Source organism: Abramis brama (genome assembly GCF_963993115.1).
Source record: "Abramis brama genome assembly, chromosome: 24".
Classification (NCBI taxonomy): domain Eukaryota; kingdom Metazoa; phylum Chordata; class Actinopteri; order Cypriniformes; family Leuciscidae; genus Abramis; species Abramis brama.
The window spans coordinates 28,505,915-28,530,407 of NC_139986.1; the positions used below are offsets into that span (position 1 = coordinate 28,505,915).

General features: G+C 33.0%; 1 protein-coding gene across 1 annotated transcript in view; it reads right to left on the bottom strand.

Moving 5' to 3' along the window:
* Nucleotides 1-8,583: 8,583 nt before the first annotated feature.
* scn5lab (sodium channel, voltage gated, type V-like, alpha b) overlaps nt 8,584-24,493 on the bottom strand; it is a 153,213-nt gene continuing 137,303 nt past the window's right edge. The window contains exons 22-27 of the mRNA XM_084102657.1: nt 19,375-19,647; nt 16,777-16,830; nt 16,553-16,694; nt 16,369-16,469; nt 15,224-15,494; nt 8,584-12,832 (exon numbers count right to left, since the gene is read on the bottom strand). Coding sequence (XP_083958783.1) covers nt 11,595-12,832; nt 15,224-15,494; nt 16,369-16,469; nt 16,553-16,694; nt 16,777-16,830; nt 19,375-19,647 — 2,079 coding nt within the window. The 3' untranslated portion in view covers nt 8,584-11,594. The remainder of the gene's footprint in view (nt 12,833-15,223; nt 15,495-16,368; nt 16,470-16,552; nt 16,695-16,776; nt 16,831-19,374; nt 19,648-24,493) is intronic.

Below are 24,493 nucleotides of genomic sequence, written 5' to 3' on the forward strand. Positions count from 1 at the left end.
ATATTTTTTATTTTTTTTTTGTTTATATATATATATATATATATATATATATATTAGGGCTGGGAATCGAAAAAAAATAACTAATTAATCGCACAATTTGCTTTGATTAATCGCAATTAATCGCATTTCCCCCAAACTTGTAATCATCAATAGCCTATTTAAACGAAGAATCACTAATTAAATTAAACAACACACAAAAAAAGGGAAAAAAAAGAAAAATGTCCACACAAATTGGACAGAAAATAGCCCTATATTAAAATATTAAACATAATAATTAAATAAAATTGTAATACATTTTTAAGAAAATTATAAAATATATAAACACCCTAGCAGTAGATATATATTGGTCGGCAACACAAAAGATTTTCACACACCCTGATGAAGGCATGTAGCCGCAACGCGTAGGTGTACTTCTCACCAATTTTTAAAATAAGCCAGGAATGAAATAAAGGCTTTTTAACTTTTTTCACTAACATTCGAGTGCCTTGGAATTCTTGTCTTCAGAGATATATTACCCCACAACCAAAGAGCACCGAGATTTTATACACCCCATGCAGCACTTTTGTTTTTGCATTAAGCACAAAAGATTTCTGTTTTGATCAATTCTGTTCTTTTTTGAAGAAAAAAAAATGTCGTCAATGAATCCTGAAAAAAGTATCAGAGGTTATAAAAAAATATTTAGCAGCATTGATAATAACTAATATTATACTGATTTGTGAAGGATCATGTGACACTGAAGACTGGAGTAATGATGCTGAAAATTCAGCTTTGATCACAGGAATAAATTACACTTTACTGTATATTCAATATATTTTTAGTTTTTTTCTGAATTTTTGATCAAATAAATGCAGGCTTTATGAGCATAAGAGACTTCTTTCATAAACATTCAAGATAGTAAATGTGTCCAAACTTTTGACCGGTACTGTTTGTATATAATATATTTATTATTAGTAGTATTATTACAATACACAGTTCAGCATGCATGATAAATAACGTGTATTCATCTCTGTGTGAGATTTGGCTCTAATATGAGTGTGTGCGTGTGTGTGCGTGCGTGTGCGTGTGTGTGCGTGTGTGCGTGCGTGTGTGTTCTCCGTCTTCTTCCAGAGGGAAGCAGGAGGGTGTGTATCGTCGGGTCACTTCTGCCCTCCGGGAGATCGAGCTCATCCTCTCTGGTGTCCAGGGACCTCATCAGATCCCGCTGCCATGGCAACCGTACACACCAGATCCCGCTGCCATGGCAACCGTACACACACACACACACACACTCATCACAGCGACTGGGAAGATGCAGAGAGACCAAATCATTGTCCTCATCCTTATACACATTACACTATCACAAAAACACATTTAACAGGACTGACTTCCAAACCCGCCTTGTTCTGTTCTCCAACACTCAGACAGGGTTCGCACAAGACGCTTGAAGTGTTTTTGAAATCTAAGTCCTGGAAAACCCTTGAAAACAGCCATTTTTTTGAAGGACTCGAAAAGTGCTTGAATTATCGAAAGAGAATATATGGGAAATGTATTTTTAATTAAATTTATTATAGATATTGAGGCATTTCTCATGGCTATGAGTGTGATATTGCTCATATTGCTCCAAGTATATGATTCAGCTTTTATTCTTCAGATCAATCATATATTCATGAGGGGGAAAATCAGATTTAATAAGGAAAGCGATATCTTTGTCACAGTATCCTTTCAATGGTGAGAGTTTCCGCAGTCACTGCATGCGCTGCACTTTACTTACCATTTTGTTTTATTAGTTTGTTTTTATTTATCTATTTACCCTTTTTAGAATTTAAAAGATAATAAAGATATTGTTTGATAAGTGAGATCTCTGATTGAAGTCCTTGGAAAAAAAACTAAAAAGTAGTGCTTGAAAAGTTCTGGAATTTCATGTTACAGAATCTGTACGAACCCTGACGCTTTCCCGGCTCGATAAACAGTTAACATTACTAAAGCATCGATAAACATTACACATCATCACACACACACACACACTCTCACACACACTCATCCATTTCCTGAAGAGTGATGCTAATCGCAGTGAGTGCTCATGGGAAAGCCTCTCTCCATCTGTCCGTCGCTCTTCCTGACGCTCTTACTGTACATCACTTTCATTTAATACAAGTTTTCTCTGACACATTCAGGCTTTTAGATGCTTTGAAATGTGACTTATAACAGTTACAGAAAGTCCAGATACTAAGTTTATAAGTGTGCTTTCAGCCTTGGCTCTCATCTTAGATCTTATTATAATCATGCTCGCAAAACTGATTTATTTTTCTGTTTGAGAACTTTGTTTGTCTAATGCATGTTGCACAAAAAATGGCAGAGCTGAGAGAAAATCTGAAGTTTAGTGACATAAAAGTAAATGTGCAGGGTCTCCTTTATTAAACTGTGCGTAGGATCCTTAGTAAAAGTGAACGTGAGTCCGAAAGACAGTCAAAAGTTTAATCGCTAAGATTTTTAATGTCTTTAAAAGAAGTCTCTTCTGCTCTCAAGGCTGCATTTTTTTGATAAAACAAAAACAAAAAAACAGTAATATTGTGAAATATTACAATTTAATACTCAGAGTTATGAACTCAGTTGATATTTGACTGGTTTTGTCCGTCCTTCTGTTAGACTGTCTCACACATGAATTATGTTGAATATCTGTCAGCTGTTAAATTTAACTACACAATTAGATAATACCAGTTTAGCTCAACCAATCACCAAGCAATGCTTCATTGTGTTCAGTCTGTGTGTAAAAAGAGCATTAGCAATTAAAGACAAAACACTCCAGCAAAACATGATCAGGTCAAAGTGTCCGAATCATTTTAGTCACTGTATGAAGAATATCTGGGTATAATATGTCACAGTTTACTTTATTTTGCTCTCCTCATTTACAGAAATGAACTATAGTGTCCTGCACACTAATAAATAAATATCAAAAATGATATCTGGTGTCTGAATAATTTTTGGTTTGACTGTAAATGAGGTCCATAATGTGGTTTCTTTCTTGAATAAAAAACAATATCAAGTCTATAAAACTCGTCAAAACTCCACGAATCACAACAAGCTTATCGGTGAGAACACAGCACACACACACACACACACACACACACACACACACACACACACACACACACACACCTGAACTTGACTGCACATCACATTTTTGACATTATTGATACAGCTTTCAATCGTAATGCAACGGACCGGTCTACGGGACATACATTAAGCCTTTAAATAAAAAGGCTTAATAAAATTAAGCCTTTATTGGTATGGAAGCTTGTTTCCGCCACTGAATAATAAATAAATAATAATAATTGCGACTTTTTATCTCACAATTCTGACTTTTTTTCTCAGAATTGCGAGATATGAAGTCAGAATTGTGAGAAATAAAGTCGCAATTGCGAGAAATAAAGTCGCAATTCTGAGAAATAAAGTCGCAATTCTGAGAAATTAAGTTGCAATTCTGAGAAATAAAGTCGCAATTCTGAGAAATTAAGTTGCAATTCTGAGAAATAAAGTCGCAATTGCGAGAAATAAAGTCGCAATTGCGAGATATAAAGTCGCAATTGCAAGGAATAAAGTCGCTATTGCGAGATATAAAGTCGCAATTCTGAAAAATAAAGTCGCAATTGCGAGATATAAAGTCGCTATTGCATGATATAAAGTCGCAATTGCGTGTTATAAAGTCAGAATTGCGAGAAATAAAGTCAGAATTGCGAGATGTAAACTCGCAGTTGTGAGATAAAAAGTCGCAATTATCTTTATTCTGTGGCGGAAACAAGCTTTCATATATTGGACTGTTTACACCATCATAAACAATTGTTTTTTTGTTTGTTTTTTAGAGTGGCTGCGGACGAATTCTTTCTACGCACACACAATATGACTCTATATGACACACTCTAGGCGTATGTTTTAAAAAAAAAACATAATTTAACATAAATAGGCCTATCACTGTTTAAATAGCACACTTAAAGTGTTTATTGCAAATAAATGACTATTAAATTAATAAATATAAATGAACAAAAATTTGCATTGCATTTAGAATCCTGTGGAAACTCCGCGCGCCCCTCTTCCCGCGCCCGCGCCCCCTGCTGGCCTGGCTGTATCGATATTTCAGGCGTTGTGGAGTGTTGCTTTTAAGCTTTTAAAGTTGCTGTCTCTGCTCTTCCCATTTATGCTTTTATGGATGGTGTGTCAATCATATCAGTCATGTTAGATGGAATAAACAGCTCATGATATCTCTCACACTAACAGTAGTACATTACAGTTCATACCTGAGCCATGAAAGCATCGCATCAGTAACATCCTCATCATCACAGAGAAGAGAAGTGAGCAGAGAGCATCATGGGAAGAGCTGGCTGATGATGGCGAGCAGGAATGCAGAAAGTAGGAGTGTGTGATATCCTCTATATGGATGTACTGTGGTGATATACCTAGCCTATATCGTAACGGTTGTTTTAACGATGTGCGATCTGACAGTTTAATAAACAATAAGTTAATATTAAGTGGCCTTGCATTTTAGACACAGTATTGCATGATTTTGCTCTATTTCACCAACGTCATTTGTAATGGCGGTGTTGTGTGTGTGTGTGTGTGTGTGTGTTTAATTACATGAGTCAGTGTGTGTGAGCTCATATCATATGTCATGTTTGTTTTAATTACATTCAGCAGAATCACATGAGATTTTCCTCATGCACATAAATATGATTTAAGATTGTAACTTGTTTGCAAAATGTGCACTGTAAAAAAATTATATTTTCATGTATAACCCCTTGAATCATATTCTACACACACACACACACACACCCGCTGACATAACTGACAACAGCACTATCTCCACCAGAAGACCTGAGACACACACTTACTATTCTTTTACTTTTTTATATGTTTGCTCTCAAGTTTGTGGTAAGAAATTAATACTTGTATTCTGCAAGAATGCATTAAATTGATCAGAAGTGCCAGTAAATATTATAATGTTACAAATGATTATATTTCAGATAAATGCTGTTCTTTTGAACTTTCTATTCATCTCTCAATCCTGAGAGATAAAATGGATCAGTTTCCACAAAAATATGAACTGTTCTCAACACTGATAATCATAAATGTTTCTTGAGCATCAAATCATCATATTAGAATGATTTGTGAAGGATCATGTGACACTGAAGACTGGAGTAATGATGCTGAAAATTCAGCTTTGATCACAGGAATAAATTACACTTTACTATATATTCACATAGACAACAGATATTTTAAATTGTAATAATATTTCATTTTTTTACTGTAGTATATATATATATATTAGTGTTTTTTTTTTTTTTTTAGCTGCACTTTATCAAGACATTTAAAAACCACTTGAAATCAAAGTTTTGGTGAATTTGACTCAGAAAAGAAAAGTATTGTCAAACTATTTGATGGTTTAATGTGTTTATTCCAGAGGGACTGATCCTGAAAGTTGTTTTGCATAAAAGCATCTGCGAAAATAATGACTTAAAGTGCAATTCAGTTACTTCACTTCAGTCTCCATCTGAACGTCATTTCATGGACATCTTTTTAGTTTGATCTTTTATTTTTCAAACACGTCTCATTTTGATCGGGTGTCTTTTTGGTAATTTTTTTCTTGTTCTGTAACTGCTGATTTATGAATAGAATTGTATGTTTAATGTGCCATGTTTTTCACTGTTATAAAAGTTTTACTTGAGAGTTATTTTATACTGTTATATATATATATATATATATATATACATATATATATATATATGTATATATACATATATATATATATATATATATGTATATATACATATATATATATATATGTATATATACATATATATATATATATATATAAATAAATGAATAAATATAAATGATATATATAACAGTATAAAATAACTCTCAAGTAAAACTTTTTTCAAAAACTAAAATAAAACCAAAATTGCAATATTTAAAAAAATAAAAAAATAAAATGACAAAAGCACATAATGAAATGACAAAAAAATAACATGAAAACTAATATATATATATATATATATAAAAAAAATATATAAAATCTTATAAAAAATAAAACAAAATCTAAAATAACACTAAAGTGACATTTTTTAATGAACTAAAACTGAAATAAGATAAATTAAACCTGAACTGCAATATTAAAAATAAAAAAGCACATAACGAAATGACAAAAAATTAAATGACTTAAATTTAAATTAACATGAAAACTAAAAAAAAAAATATATATATATATATATATATAAATATAAATATAAAATAAAACCTATTTCAAAATGTGAATGAAACTAAAATAACACTGCATTTTTTGGACCCAGTCTGTAAATGATTGACTCAAGATCACACACACAGAATGAATCCTATTGTTTATTTGACTATTGATATACATGGTGTTCTAATTGGCAACAACGCTGATTCCTCTTTCCTCGTCTTTCCATCAACACGTCCTCGTGACGAGAACTACAGTTTCCCGTTTACTCCGTATGTCGCTTCCAAACAAACAGGGGAGATTCCACGAATTGAAACGCTTGGAGAAAAGTCCCATACTGCTGCATGCAAGTCCTAATAGTGTACAAAATAAATAACAGGCACAAAATGATTGGAGGGGTCGAATGTTCAGATGTCGTCTCGTCCTCAGACTCTGAGGATTAATGTGTTGGGAAAGCAGGTCTCCAAAAACTGACCCAGGACCTGTTTGGTCCTCTATACTGGCTTTAACCTCTGGAAACCTGATCCCAGATCAGCTGTCGTCAAACACACTCCTCGCGCAAAGTTGATCATTTGAAATTTTTTCTTACAAAAAAAAAAAAAATTCTAAATAAAAAACAGCAAGTAAATACAGCAAAGTCTACCATTATAAAATACTCTTGCTTCAAGATAACTGATATTTTTACATTACATACATGTATATATTTATATATATATATAAAGCATAGATAAAATATGCCTTTTAATTACCATATCTGACATATGCTCTTGTATTGCACAAATTTGTATTGTTTCGAAACAAACAGTAGATAGAAAAATTTCCCTGTGCTTAATTTGTGGGTGATAAAATACATACTGCATGAATCATATTAATTCAGAACTTCAGCATCAATGCATGAAAAGAAAAATAAAGACGATGGATGACAAGAGGCGTGAGGTACATTCATTCGTTAATATACGATTATATTCGGCAGCCAATTAGATCTATGCGTGTGATTTACTGACAGGCTTGTACAGCTCAGACCGAATGGAATGAAACGCTCATAAAGTTCAACATTTTGTGTTTGTTAATTAAATATTTCATTTAATGTGATGCTTTCGGCTGCAATAATAGTTCGGCGCTCTCAGCTTCATTGAACATGTTTCCATCCCACAGATTTCCCTTTAAATCATCTCTGATCTAGTTTTAATGAAAACCGTCTTTCTGCACGCGTGAACCTCCTGAAATCTTGATTATTGAGGGTTTTCTAAACGCGGATGATCTGGGACTCATTATAAGCTATTATAAGGTTAAAATGTTGTCGACTTCTGAGAATGCAGCAAAAATTAGTCACTAATGTAAAGATGCGGCTGAACTCCGGCTCTGTTCTGAAAACATGTGAGCGGCCTACATAGACAGCATTTTCATATTATATATATATACATATATATGTATATATATATATATATATATATATATATATATATATACACTGTTTAAACTTAGTTTTTGTCAAGTTTAGTTAACTTGAAAAGTAAAGCTGTACTAAGTGACAACTTGGATATTTGAGTTGACTGACACAAAAACTTAATTTTTAAAGTTAATATATATATATATATATATATATATATATATATATATATATATATATATATATATATATATATATATATATATATTTTATAAGATTTATGTAGCCTATTTGAATTGCAAATTTCCATCCATTTGAATTACAGTTTTAAAATGAACAAACTATTAAACGTCATGTGATTCATATTTGTCAGTCAAACATAAATGAAACGGCGCGTCTCCGGTGTATAACTGAAATAAATTATGGCATAATTTATTATTAACTATTTGTTTTTATTTAAATCATATTTTCAAACTACATTTATTCAAATTGTTTAAAATCAGCATAAATCTGTTCAGTGTGAAAACAATAAATACATAAATATTACATTTAAGGTTCTGCCTTGTAAGAAAAAAAACTATACACTGAAAAAAAAATATATATTTTGATTTTAGTAAACTAAACTTAATTTACTGTATCTGTCCAATGTTTTTAATTAGCAAAATTTAAAAAGCCTCAGCTTTTAAATGGTTCAAGTTTGTTTTGCAATAGAATGCAATATATATATATATATATATATGAAGAGTTCAGACGCAAAAGCCTCTAAGTGCCATCTGAAATTTTCTTCTAGAATGATCATTTTTATGAAGCTTGTATATTTAAGTTCAGTAATTTCACTTAAATGGCAATTAATAGGTAATTTTCATTGCCATTTAAGTGAAATTACTGAACTTAAATATAAAAGCTTCATAAAAATGATCATTCTAGAAGAAAATTTCAGATGGCACTTAGAGGCTTTTGCGTCTGAACTCTTCATATATATATATATATATATAATGCTCTATTCATTCAACAGTGTAAAGTCTCACTAAAAGTAGTCAAATGTAGTTTGAAATGGTTCTGATTATTAGTATGATGATGATGGTGTTTTTCCCCCTAGAGCGTTCAGAATCATGTCTATGTAGACAGCAGACGAGTGTTCGTGACAGAGCCAGTGCGCTTCATTCTCAGCATTATTATCGTTACAGTAATGAGGAAAGACTCTTTGGCTTTGTTTGACGAGGAGAGAGAATGTGTTGAACAGAAGGAGGTCTGAACGTCAGAGCAAATCTGCTGCGCTTCCTCGACACACGAGCCGTCCGAAAGCATCACGTCAAACGAGTGAACCACGAGCAAACAGCAGCGCACATCTCCACTAAACCTTCTCGCAGACATGTATGGCTCCTCTCCTGTGCAAATAGAGTTTGACCAAAGGCAGTTCATCACACAGTCCAGATGTTCTCATTACCTCAGAGTTAGCTCCTTCGTCATTAGTTTTATATGCATTATCATTTGTTTTGCTTATAGTCAACATGAATCTGGCCGTTTTAATGTGTGAAACAGTGAAACAGAATATGCAACTGATTGATCTATTCTTGAGTCAGCATTAAAGGAAAGTTTTTACATTTGGATGAAACACTGATTCACTATAAAACCAGGATCATGTCAATATTTTGATTTCACGTTGACCATGTAATCCACCCGTCCCAGATGTGGGCCAGATGTGGGCCGACTCTATGTTGCTGTCTGGGCTGTAACATCAATGAAATTTGATTTTATGGACAGAAATGTCTGCATGTTAAATCCAAATTAGGTGCTTTTTAAGCTCTTGCCAATGGATTTCATTCAGTCTAGACGCCATATTTAATTTGATGCATATAAAATTAAGATATTCAATGGATCAGTTTCTGAGTAAATCATTTCTGCAGAAAGAAATCAGAAAGAAAATACATACACACCCTAAAATAATTCTAAACTGCATGTAATTCAAGTGAACATGGAAATGCATTGGTGTTTAATAAATGAGCCTGAATGTATCACACTGCGATTTCATTATTTTAATAGTTTGTTGCCCTCACAGCCCGATTAAATATGGCATCCAGCCTGAATACGGTCCATATTAACATGTTCAAGTGTTCAAATCTAATGCAAACAAACCCAAACTGAGAAATGCATAACCGTGCGACGAAAAATTGCATTAACAATTAATTAACAGAGCTTGAGTTTATTTTAGCCACTGAGCCTTTGTGTGTTTTAGGGCTGTAAATGTAGTTAGCGCAGGTCACGTATCAGTTTTCCTGTAAATTAAAGCCGCGTCGAGTGCCATTTCATCTGTGTAAATGTACACAGTGACATCTGATACTTATTTACCATTCATTGGGTCAGACGACACACAGCAGCGCTTCAGACTGGAACACGATAGACACGGTAATCCATCAGTCTCAGGTTTGACATGAGTTCTAGTGCTGGATTAAATCAGTTTTGTGGCGTCATATTCACTACTGTTCAAAAGTTTCATGTTTTTGAAAGTCACCATTTATTTAATAAAAAAAACAGTAACAATGTGAAATATTATTATAATGTAAATCATCTGTTTTCTATGTTAATATATAGTAAAGTGTAATTTATTCCTGTGATCAAAGCTGAATTTTCAGCATCATTACTCCAGTCTTCAGTGTCACATGATCCTTCACAAATCAGTATAATATGATCATTTGATGCTCAAGAAACATTCATGATTATTAGCAATGTTGAAAACAGTTCATATGTGTTGTCGAATGTTGAACAGTAACATTATAAATATCTTTACTGTCACTTTTGAGCAATTTAATGCATCCTTGCGGAATAAAAGTTCTAATTCAAGCATCAATATACAATAACTTTTGAACAGTAGTGATATCTGGAAAGGTTTGTTTGCATCACAACTGATTCAGATGAACTGATTTTTATGATAAATTTCAGAATGTTGTTTTTTTTTTTTTTACTGCAGGTGTTTTTAAAAGAAAATCTCATGCTTCATTTCCGTAACGGTTTGAGTTCGATGCTCTTCTCGGCGAGTCAGCTGATGATTTACAAAAAGCAAAAGAAATGCATGAGCAAAAGATGAATGATAAACACAGGATTTAGTTCTAGCAGGCACACTTGGGATCTATTGCTACATAAAACAGCCCTTCACCAAACCTGCCAACCCGCGTCCGAGCGGACTGATCTCCTAATGTCAGTTCGAGATAGAAAAACACATAATCGTCACTAGTAATATAAGCCACAGTTACAGCTGGAGGCCCTTACAGTAGAAACTTTGACACCTTTTTAATTCCAATAAATATCATTATCATCCTACCTAAATGTAGCAAATTATTGCTGAACGTGTGCAAAACAATTATTTTCAGCCTTAAAAAGAAAGTGTTCTTTTAACCCCTCCATCCCATGCAGTTTATCTCATGCAAAATAAATACTTCACAATAGAAACAAAAGTGTGGTTTTGAAAAGAAGCGTGTGCAATCAGGTTTTAAGCGAGCGACCGTTTCAGGCGCACGTCTGATTGTCTTTGTCTGGTCGTCTCGATAACGACGACGCCGAGCGCAAACGGTCAACGGAAAAACATGGCGAGCGAACAGAAAGTGCAAACAGCCGTGTCAGTTATTACCGCTGCCTTTTCATCGCTAGCGACACACAAAGAGGTAATCGTCATGCTTTCCGAGATGGCGTGAAGTGTGAACGTGTGACAGACGGATAACATTTAAATGGATGCACCACCACTAAGAGTCTTCTACGAATAATCTCAAATCTTGAAAGGAATCACGCCATTTTAAGTAAGACCTCTTTGATTAAAATGTGTTATATATGATAATTAATTGCGACTACGGATCTCATTCATGCATTCAAACTGTGAAGGTGTGCATGGTCAAAGAGCAACTTTCCCCTTTGTATCTTCAACCACAAGAGAAATCAAAACAGTCTACAAAAACCTTCGCCGTTGAGCTATGGTACATTCGGTAAACAAAGGAAAAGGCGTCACAGAAACGTCTCGCGATCTCGGTCTGTGTTTGGAAAGGGTTCGCTGAGGTCCGTGTTCGTGGCCTCCGGGATTAGAGCGTGAAAAAGCTCGCTAGTCACTCGCGTTACGCTATCGTACGACGGCGGAGAAGACGTAGCCGACAGCGTCTCCGTGACTTCGACTTCGGTGCCGTAGTTCTCCATTATCATGGCGACTATAAGGCCTTCGTTCTCCGGCAAACTGTCGTCGTCTTTATCGGCGTCCGCCATGTTGATTTGACGGTAAAGTAACGAGGCTTGTTTCATCTGCCGTCGCAGTAAATGCCGTCGATACGAGCGCTGGATCATAGTCGCGGATACGTCTTCTTGTTTCCGCCGTAGAGTCGTGGTAATCGGCTCGTACGAGATCTTAGACGGATTCGCCATCATGAACTTCTCCTCCATCTGCTGCTTAAGAGCGTCCATTTCTCCCGACTCGCCCAGAACGCGTTTGGTGAAGGCGAAGAGGATATCCAAGCAGTGGATCTTGTCTCCGCTCACCATCGGCAAGTCCATGTTGATGAGCTTGATTTTGTTGGGTTTGGCGATTCGGAGCGGCTCGGAAAGCGTGTCCGCGAAGTCCGAGAGTTTCGAGTACTCGATGAACTGCGTCGCTTCCGGGTCGAACTTTTCCCAAACCTCGTAGAACATCTCGAAATCGTCCTCGCTCAACGGCTCAGTGCTTTCCTCCGTCGCCACGCTGAAGTTCTCCAGGATAATCGCGATGTACATGTTCACCACGATCAGAAACGAGATTATGATGTAGGTCACGAAGAAAGTGATTCCCACCGAAGGATTCCCGCAGTTTCCTCGAGCGTTCGTCCCGGTGTGAGGAACGTCCGGGTCGCACTCCTCGGGAGAGTTGTTCAGGATGGGATTGAGAAGATTATCCCAGCCGGCAGATGTTGTGATCTGGAAAAGGCAGATCATGCTGTTCCCGAACGTCTCGAAGTTGAACATGTCGTCGATGCCGCCTTGCTTCTTGACGTAGGCGAAGTTTGCCATGCCGAAGATGGCGTAGATGAACATGACGAGGAAGAGGAGGAGGCCGATGTTGAAGAGCGCCGGGAGAGACATCATCAAGGCGAAGAGTAGCGTGCGGATCCCCTTCGCCCCGCGGATGAGCCGGAGGATTCGCCCGATTCGAGCCAAGCGGATCACGCGGAACAGCGTGGGCGAGACGAAGTACTTCTCGATGATGTCCGCCAGAACGATTCCTGTCGTGAGGAACACACACTGATCAGAGGGGCAGGATTTCATGTGTTGACCACATCAACTAACAATGATTTGTTCGCATCAGGGCTGAAACTATTAACCGTTTCTGAAAAGCTGAAATTAAATCAAATTAGAAAATCAGAAACGGCCTTGGGAATAATCTGAAATAAGGGAAATAAGCACTAAAATAATTAACTGGAAATAAAAACAAAAACTGAAAATTAAATAAAAATAAGTTAAACAGAAATAACAATATTTAAAAAATAATAATAATTATAATAATAAAATGAAAAAGCACATAACAGATTTAAAATTACACTAAAATGAACTGAAATAAGTGAAATAATCACTAAAATAATTAACTGAAAATAATAACTAAAAATGAAAATGAAATAGAAATAAGTTAAACCTAAATAGCAATATACATTTTATATATATATATATATAAAAACACTTAAAAATCTTAAGAAAACTATAATAAAACTTAATGCTGATTTGCATTTATTGATTTTAGTTTATTTCTACATTTACTACATTTTTAAAATCATAAGTTGTATATGATAATAGTATTTAACATTAAGTTGAACGTGGGTGACATGAAAAAGTTATGATGAAATATTTCTGAAATATTAAATTTTTATATAAATATGTGTGTACATTTTTCATGTCACTCACAGTTTTTCAATGTAATATATATTTTAATTATTAAGCTCATTGGTAACGCCATTGGTAATTGGTATTAAGCTCATTAGTAATGCCCACCTTCTGTGATCTGATTGGCCGTCTCAATCATTTCTAAGTGCTGTTAGACCAGCCTAAAAGTTCAACTTTTAATACTTTTTGTCATGTAAGAATATCAAATATTGGAGCTGAGAAACGGCCTGCTGTTGAGTGCAGATACAAAACAACATACTGTACATGAACCCCCCAATCCAGACGTCATATCATGACCAGACCAATTACCAACCATGACCACTCTTGATTTATGGTCAAGCTGGTCCCTTTAGGAGTCAAACTGCTCGATTATACAACATCTGAGACGTGTGTCTTTAAGCTTTTAACCCTGTCGAGAAGCAGACGAGCGTTTAGAAGCTCAATCACTGGCCAATCACAGCAGCTGACAGCCTCGATCGCCCAAATTACCTTCACCTTAAACCAACCCCGTTCTGTAGAGACGCCACTGTTGACCTCTGACCTTTCTCTCGCTCTCATCAGGGTCGCGTCTGGATCACTTAAACAGCGGCTGACTATTTATTAGTAGGTGAAGTGCTACAAAACTGCACTGAATGTCTTTAGACCTTGAGATGTAATGCCAAGGTCATTACAAAGAGGGATATCACAGAATTTAATTCTATTTGACAATTATTATATGCAGAAATATAAATAAAAAAATACACAAATATAATATTTTACATTTGTTTTATTTTATTATATTAAATTATTATTTTTAATATTAAGTTGAAAGTGGGTGATAATAAGAAAATTATTATTAAAGTCATAGTTTTTCAATCTAATTTTAAATATTAAGCTTAAAAAGTGTATGTGGCATTAAAGTTGTATATTGTATGGTCATTAAAATAAAAAATAAAAAATTATTAATATTAAATAATAAGAAACGTATTTTACGGCATTTTTATTTTTTTAATAACAATAAATATTTTGATAGATTTTTCATGTCACCCAAACTTATCCAAGTTAAAAATAATAGTTTAAATAATTTTCTTAAAATATAAAATCTAATATATATTTTAATTGTGGCATGAAAATTGTACATTTTATGGTCATTAAAAAATTAAAAAATGAATAATATAAAATAATATGAAACATTATTTTATTATATTTTACATAATTTTTTATATATTTTTCTACATTTTTTTATTTTTAATAACTATAAATATTTTTTATAAGTTTTTCATGTCACCCTTACACCCATACATAGTTTAAAATATAATTATAATTTTTAAATAATTTACAATAAAATAATTCAAAGATGCATATTAAATATCGGATTTTTCCACATTTTATAATTTTTTAATAACTATGAATATTTTTACATTCTTACTAATCCAAATTATGTTTAAAAAATAATTTTAATAATTACCATTCTACCATATATTTTAATTATTAAGCTGAAAAAGTGTAGGTGGCATGAAAATAGTAGTAATAGTAATAGTATTTTATGGTCATTGAAATAATTAGAAGATGCATAATATTAAATAATATAAAACATTTTACATTTTTTAAAATATATTATTTTTAATAACTGTAATTTTTTTAATATATTTTCATCCCACCCATACCCAACTTAATTTACAATTTACACAAAAAGTTTAAATAAGTTTAATAACTAGATTTTTTAAAAGAATAAAAAATACATATCCTTATATCCTTACCCACAATGGAGAGGATGACGACCACAAAGTCAAAGATGTTCCAGCTGACGGTGAAGAAGTAGCAGCGCAGGGCGATGATCTTGATGATGCACTCGGCGGTGAAGACGACGATGAAGGCCAGGTTGATGTAGTAAAGGATGTACTCGATGCTGGGAGACTGCTCGTCCGTCTCCACCATCATCGTCACCATGTTGAGGATGATGAGCAACATGATGATGATGTCGAAGGCTTGTTTGGACACCAGGTCGAAGAAGAACCCCTGCACTGGGTTCTGAGGAGATCAACACACACACACACACACACACACACACACACACTCAATGTACATGTGTGTGCGCTGGAGATCTACAGTAAGCTTGTAAGACTTTGTTCTACTTCATTTTATTCATAATAATAATTTCAACAAAAACAAAAAAATGACATGAAAAATTCATAATTTTTTTATAGTCATTACAATTAGTTTAAAAAAATGAATAATAATATTAAAAATATTATTACTTTTTATGGCATGACCAAAACATTTTTTTTGCATGGTCATTATACTACACTTATTATTTGTGATGTACAAAATTATATATATATATATATCATTAAGTTAATATATAATTAAAATATGCTGAAAAAGTGTGGGTGACATGACAAATGTTTATTTTCATTTTTTCATGGTCATTATACTACATTTTATATAATATAATATAATATAATATAATATAATATAATATAATATAATATACGCTGAAAAAGCATGGGTGGCATGACAAATGTATATTTTTTATGGTCATTATACTACATTTTATATAATATAATATAATATAATATAATATAATATAATATAATATAATATAATATAATATAATATAATATAATATACGCTGAAAAAGCATGGGTGGCATGACAAATGTATATTTTTTATGGTCATTATACTACATTTTATATAATATAATATAATATAATATAATATAATATAATATACGCTGAAAAAGTGTGGGTGGCATGACAAATGTATATTTTTTATGGTCATTATACTACATTTTATATAATATAATTTCCATAATATAATATAACATAAAGTCATAATCTCAGGTTTAAATAACTCGATTGTGATTGTGATTTCTATGAGATGTTATGATCTCGGAGTCACTCACAGGAGGTCTTGGGATCGGTTTCTGCGGTTTCTTGGATCCCAGTTTCTTCATGGCATTATAATATTTCTTCTGTTCCTCTGTCATGAAGATGTCCTGTCCACCTAAGTACAGACACACACTGCTGTTATTATTACCGTCTACATTACACTCATGATCACACCGACAGCCTTTATGACTTTAATACTTATCTTTCGTTTCTGTTGGTTGAAGTTGTCAATGATGACACCAATGAAGAGATTGAGCGTGAAGAAGGAGCCGAAGATGATGAAGATGACGAAGTACAGGTACATGTACAGGCTCTTCTCTTTAATGGGCTGCTCTTCCACCTGATTCATCACATTATACACACTCAAATGAGCAAACAGAACTTTCATATGGGTTTCAATATGGGGTTTATGAACTACTTACGGATCGCGAGTCGACTGCGGCGTACATGATCTCCATCCAACCCTTGAAGGTGGCCTTGAGAAGAGGAGGAACCGTTTGTTAAAAGCATGTTTCTGGTAATCTTGAATCAGAATAACTTCATCTCTTCTCTTCTCTGATGACGAGGGCGGGGCTAGAACCTGTCACTCACATGAGATCAGCCAATAGCAAACCACAACCGTCCAATCAATTCCTCACCGACAAAATCAAGCCCCGCCCACATCTGTTCTCGTTCCAGAAGCGTTTCACTCGGAGATACGGAACAATAGGGAAGAAAAGATGAGCGCAACTTCTGTTTCATGCCGACTTTAAATTATGACACTTTCACATAAATATTTTATTTTATTTTTAATATTAATTTAAATGATTATTTTTAACATTAACTTGAAAAAGTGCGGGTGACATTTTTATATAAATATGTGTATGCTTTTTTCATGTCACCAATAGTTTATATATATTAAATTATTAAGCTGAAAAACTGGGTGGCATAAAAATTGGATTTTACTACATTTTTTTATTTTAATATCTATAAATATTTTTTTAAAATTTTTCATGTCACCCATACTTTTCCAACTTAAAGTTAAAAATAATTCATTTTGATAAAAAATCATAATGGTTGTAAATAGGCTCCAATTTCTTTATGTAATTTTTTTAAATATATTTTGGGCTGAAATTAAATATCCTCGACAGGTTTCGTGAGATTCACAGATAAATATTAAATAACATGCTGCACATGCTTTGAAAAAATTTAATTAATAATTATAAAAAAGTACAATTTCAATTATTAAGCTGACATGAAAATTGTATATTTTATATCCATTGAAATAATAAAAAATGAATAATATGAAGTTCCTATTTTTTTTTTTCAATTACTAAATATTTTTTTTATACATTTTGCACTTATCCAACTTAAAGTTAAAAATAATAAATTTTATTTTAAAAATTATTAAGCTAACATGAAAACTGTATATTAAATTAAAATAACTGCTATCAATTAAAATAATAAAAAAATGAAAAATATTAAATTATATCAAAATCTATTTTATTTTTTAATAACTATAAATATTTTGTATACATTTTTATGTCGCCCATACTCATCACATGCACATAAAGTTATAGAGTTCAAAAGATTAGTAATACTTTCTTTTACTTCTGTTCTTGTCATCTTTAGATCTTTTGTACATTTTGTACTCATCAAGAATAAGATTTCTAATAAAAGCTGGAGAGAAATGCTTAATTAAGTAGTGATGTAGAACTGGGCAAATATGGATGTGCTGTGAATCCCTACGGTTGGTCTTTTCTCCTTCGTTACTGGTAATTACAGAAAGGTTTGTATTGGGGAAGTCACAGGAAGTGATGAGAGGAGTTAAGTGGCCTGTTGCTAGGCGACTGCATCAACTAAGTTAAACTGAAGAATGAAGTGCAAAAGCTCTTGCTGAGCACAAAGTTCGGGATAAAGGCTAAATATAAATGTCCACTGACTTGTTGATTGATCCGCGCTCTCGGACACACAGAGGTGAGAAGTGGCCGGAAGAAAACCAACAAAAGTAAGTAGGGGTGGAACGGATCGCACTTTAACTTTACAAACTGCTATATATAACCATCATAGAGGGATGATGATAGAGGGAGTTTATGATTTGGATGTTTTGGACAATTTTAAACGTGGAAGAAGAGACTCGGGACTTGCGCATTATCTGTGTGCACAGCCACACACACAGAGAGAGAGAGAGAGAGAGAGAGAGAGAGAGAGAGAGTGACAACAGCCTAATATTCCTGCTGTCGTCTGTCATTAATGTTAATAAAACAACAAAATACAGCTTTAACAAAGATGAAACTATATTTAATTTCTACAGTGACACATAATGTCATTTTACATTTAGGCTTAATTATTAATTTCTGTACCTGAATACAATTGTTAGACTTTGTAACTTTGTTATTTAGTATTAATCTCTGCTTGTAATGTGTGTATTTGCTCTTATTTTATCACTGACTGTTCACTTGTTTTTAATAATGTGTGAACTTTATCAGTTAGGCTAGTAGTTTTGATGTAGTATCGAAGAACTTCAAGTGAGGTTTAAGTAATAAATGAAAAGCAAAGTTACCCCCCCCCCCCATATATATATATATATATAAATGATCCGATCCATGAATTTTGTGATCCGTTCCACCACTAAAAGTAATCTCAGCACGTTGTCGAAGTTGCAAAAAAAAATTCAATAGTTTTTTGGAGTGCAGAAATCTGACCTGTTTCATTTATGTGTGACTGACAAATATCAATCACATTATGTTTATTAGTTTATATTAAAACTGCATAATCCAAATGCATTGAAATTTTATATGCAATTAAAATAAATAAATCTTGTTATATTCATATTGACTTATTTTGCATTACAGTAATGATCAACTTCGCATTTTCGCTTTTTGTCATAAAAATGTTTTATTGCACCTAAAACTTATAATTTTTAATAAAAATAAATATTTTGGTAGATCTTTCACGTCACCCAACTTAAAGTTAAAAATCATAATTTTCTAAAAATGTCAAATCTAGCATGTATTGTAATGGTTAAACTAAAAGCTCACCACTTGCAGGAGTGCGAGGTACCCTGCGCCCACGTTGTCGAAGTTGACTTTGACTTTGGTCCAGTAGAACTGTGTGTTGTTCATCTCCAGACACTCAGACTTGTTGTTGATGTCGGAAGCGTTGTAGATGAAGCCCGTTCTGTTGACGCAGCGCCCGAACTTCCCAGCGAACAGGTTCACCCCCATGATGCTGAAGATGAGCCAGAAGATCAGACACACCAGCAGAACGTTCATGATGGACGGGATCGCCCCGATCAGAGCGTTGACCACCACCTGGAGACCACACGAGACACGCAGAACCGTCACACACACACTTCACACCACAATCAACAAACACCAGGCGCTGTCAATCCAGCTCTGATCGTGATTTATGAATGGCCTTTGGCGATTGGCATTTATGCTTTCGTGTCAGCGATCTAAAACTCGTGATGTGACGAGGCAGTTTAAATGTCATTTACAGCCATTCATAAAGCATGAACATTATTAAAAGCTGAACTCGACAGGATTAAATGCATCAGAGGATATGAGTTCACTACAAATTCAATTAAAACAAGTATTTCAATGCCAAAGCAAATGCATTTCATGTGCATTTAGCAAGTACTTGATTTAATATATTCTCAATATTAAAATCTTATAAATTTCATATTCAAATATGATGAAATCTTCTAAGAATCTTTCACTATTCATTTACAATACATCAAATAAATTAGATGTATTGTATATATAGATGTACAATTTAACAGTGAATCTCACAAAAGCTGTCAAGTCTACATCACATTTCATAATTTGCATGCAAATCAGTTTTTAGGAGCAATGTTAAACACTTTTTCAGTTTAATAATTAAAATGCATATTAGATTTTACATTTTTAGAATATTATTTAAATTATTATTTTTAGCTTTAAGTTGGACAAATATGGGTGACATGAAAAATCTATAAAAATATTTATTTTTATTAAAAATAATACATTTTTAGGAGCAATAAAACATTATTTTTTATGACAAAAAGCCTCATTGTGAAAATGCTCATTACTGTAATGCAAAATAAGTAAATATGAATATAACCAGATTTATGTAGTGTAATTGCATATAAAATTTCAATGCATTTGGATTGCACAGTTTTAACATAAACTAATAAACATTATGTGATTCATATTTGTCAGTCACACATAAATGAAACAGGTCAGATTTCTGCACTGCAAAAAAAAAAAATAATGGCATAGTTTATTTGCAACTATTTGATTTGCTTTAAATAATCAAATTTTCAAAAATGCATTTATTCCAATTTCCTAGAATCAGCATAAATGGATGGAAATTTGAATCCAATTCAAATACTTAAGTCTTAAATTTAGGCCTAAATATTTTGATTTAAATGCAACATATAAATAGAAAACAAATTTCTGTATGTCATTTTTGACATTTATTTTAGTCTGAAATGAAACATCCTCGACAGGTTTCGTGAGATTCGCAGATAAATATTAAATCACATGCTTTGCACACATTTTTCTGAACACTGTATGAAATAAACCAAGGAATAATCACATATCTGTCACATATCATAACACCACTATATCATCGTCAACATGCAGGAAATATTAGCTGGATGTAAAAGTGCTGAGACTCATTCAGCGGGTTTAGCTGATTTCTAAAGGCTGTGTGTGAGCGAGCACTTTCTCTCTGCTGTCGCTCTAAAGCGCTGTGAAGTTTAATATGATTTTCCAGATTTACGGCCAGCGGACGGGGAATTCCTCGCCTCTCAGACTCACTTTCACTGAGCGTGCAAATCTAAACCAATGCCATTCAATCGCTCGCACTGCGCTGGACAGAACTGCAGACTAACAGCAAATCACACTGTACATTACATAAGCATATTTCTTTTTGATTGATTTCTTATTATTTCTTTATGGAAGCTTGTTTCCGCCTCGGGACAACATTCTAAAAAGATAATTGCGACTTTTGATCTTGCAAGTGCAAGTTATACACTAAAGTTCCATCTCACAGTTCTGACTTTTCTTTCTGACTTCTTTTCTCAGAATTCTAAGTTTATATCTCGCAATTCTGACTTTTTTCCCTCAGAATTCTAAGTTTATATCTCACTATTCTGACTTTTTTTCTCATAATTCTGAGTTTACATCTCACTTTTTTCTCCGAGTTCTACATTTATATCTCGCAATTCTGAATTTGTTTTAAATTTCTAAGTTTAAATCTTGTAATTCTGACTTTTTTCTGAGAATTCTAAGTTTAAATCTTGTAATTCTGACTTTTTTCTCAGAATTCTAAGTTTAAATCTCGTAATTCTGACTTTTTTCTCAGAATTCTAAGTTTATGTCTCGCAATTCTGAATTTGTTTTAAATTTCTAAGTTTAAATCTCGTAATTCTGACTTTTTTCTCAGAATTCTACATTTATATCTCGCAATTCTGAATTAGTTTTAAATTTCTAAGTTTAAATCTCGTAATTATGATTTTTTCTCAGAATTCTAAGTATAAATCTTGTAATTTTGACTTTTTTCTCAGAATTCTACATTTATATCTCGCAATTCTGAATTAGTTTTAAATTTCTAAGTTTAAATCTCGTAATTATGATTTTTTCTCAGAATTCTAAGTATAAATCTCGTAATTCTGACTTTTTTCTCAGAATTCTACATTTATATCTCGCAATTCTGAATTAGTTTTAAATTTCTAAGTTTAAATCTCGTAATTCTGACTTTTTTCTCAGAATTCTACATTTATATCTCGCAATTCTGAATTAGTTTTAAATTTCTAAGTTTAAATCTCGTAATTCTGACTTTTTTCTCAGAATTCTAAGTTTAAATCTCGTAATTCTGACTTTTTTCTCAGAATCCTACATTTATGTCTCGCAATTCTGAATTAGTTTTACATTTCTAAGTTTAAATCTTGTAATTCTGACTTTTTTCTCAGAATTCTACATTTATATCTCGCAATTCTGAATTAGTTTTAAATTTCTAAGTTTAAATCTCGTAATTCTGACTTTTTTCTCAGAATTCTAAGTTTATGTCTCGCAATTCTGACTTTTTTCCCTCAGAATTCTAAGTTGCATACCTTTTGTGTTGTATACCAATTACCTTTTTTAAATGCCATGGTGAAAACAAGCTTCCATGTTTCTTTAATCCATTTTAAATCAAACTTTTTTATGCATGTTTATGTTCTTAAATGGTTAAATGGCTGAAATATCACTGTGGATGAAATGTGCTGTATAATAATATTCTAGCACAGCATGTAGGTCTATGAACATGGTGATGTCTGGATGAAGATGAAGGTAACACTGAGTGGGTGAGTGATGAAGAAAACAAGCAGGCGACGAGGCGGCACTGGCTTCCCACATGCTAAAAGCCCATTTTTGACATTCAATTATCCAGAATACTGATGGTGTTTCCCAGTGGACAGAAACTAGCTTCATCATCTGGCTGTTTCTCCTCATTCAGTCTGCTTAATATTCTACCGCAGGGCCTGAGACAGCACAAACACTACTGTACACATATATCACAGTAACACCCTGTAATACTGACAGAAAATCAAACCAATTAATGCATACAAGAGAAGGAAAAGAAAGATAACACTGTAAATGTAACACTGAAAACAAGAAAATGCGGTCCCACCCTGCCCAGAAGTTCTCCTTCGGATAGTTTATTTCAGTTTTTTATATGCTAACACAATTTTAAGAGACAGTAGATGTATCAAATGATCATTTAATAATAATACATTTTTATTTAGTCATATATTTTATTCTTAAATAATTAAAATCTACTCAAAAGGTCACTGTATTATTTTAATTATAATACATTTATATGTAGTTATAGATTTTATTCTTTATTTTATTAAAATCCACTCAAAATGTCACTGCATTAATTATGTAATTTTATAAGGACTTTATGACAAAATAATCCCAGTTTATTTCCCAATACTGGAAAGTCTTTCCCCATTTCTCCTGTAAAGCTTCCAGCAAAAAAACGAGACGTCTCCCTTCAGAGTCAGTCTGCATGAAGATTAAATGGATCAAATTTGATTAAAGAAAAGTGCAGTGAGAATATCACAGAGATGGAAGCAGCTTTTATAACAACCACTAGTGCTGTAAAAAACACTGACATCAGGAGGACGTCTAAATGCGGGTTAGTGGAGTTACTGGTGGATAGAAGTAAATAAACTCAACAAAAACATGATCATGTTGGGCTGATGGGGGAAATCTGATGAACGCACGTCACATTTCACTCAAAAAAGAAGAAAAAAAGAAGATGGAAATTACACTTTGTATAAAGTAAATTAAGCTTTTTTAGGACCGTTATGATTTGTTTTTGTGCATTGTCTCATTATTAATAACAATGAAACTTTTTTTTTGTGTAGTTCTCATTATTCTTAATGTTAATTCTCATTAAATTCTCATTAATGTAATAAAATAATATTTTACTAATATCAGCATTTTTATTACTATCAGCATAAATTACAACAAACACTACCATGATGTATACACACTTTGCCAATTAAATAAATGAGCATAATTTTTTTACCATTACTGAGATTTTTGGTTGAAAATGTGATTAATTGTCATGAAAATGTCATAATACAGAAAAAAAAAACTTAATTTTCCTCAAATAAAAACTTGATCTTTTGATTTTGGGGTGAAATATGACCTGAACATCATTTCACACCCACAGATATTTTCTTTATAACTCACAAATGAGATTTTAATCAGCTATGCAAACACTCTAATGTAATTAATTAGCAGATTAACCAATTAACCCTGCTTAAACCAGCATAAAGTGGTCAGTTGGTCTGGTTTGATGGTTTTAAAGGGGTTTTTGTCAGCAGCGCAAGACCATCTTAAACCCACTAAACTCTTAAGAATAAAGTTATTAGAATTAATGGTTCCACGAATAACCGTTAACATTTATTGCACAAAAGATTCTTCATAGTGAAAAAAGGTTTTTTAGATTATTAAAATGTTTTCACACTAAGACACAAATGGTCACTGGAAGCTCCTTTTAAAACCTTCTCTAGAGGCTGCTTTCACTTAGAAATGTGAATATAAAGTCAAAATAAAGGTTATTTTTGGCATCGATGGTTCTATGAAGATCCTTTATGTAATATACATTCCATGAAAGGTA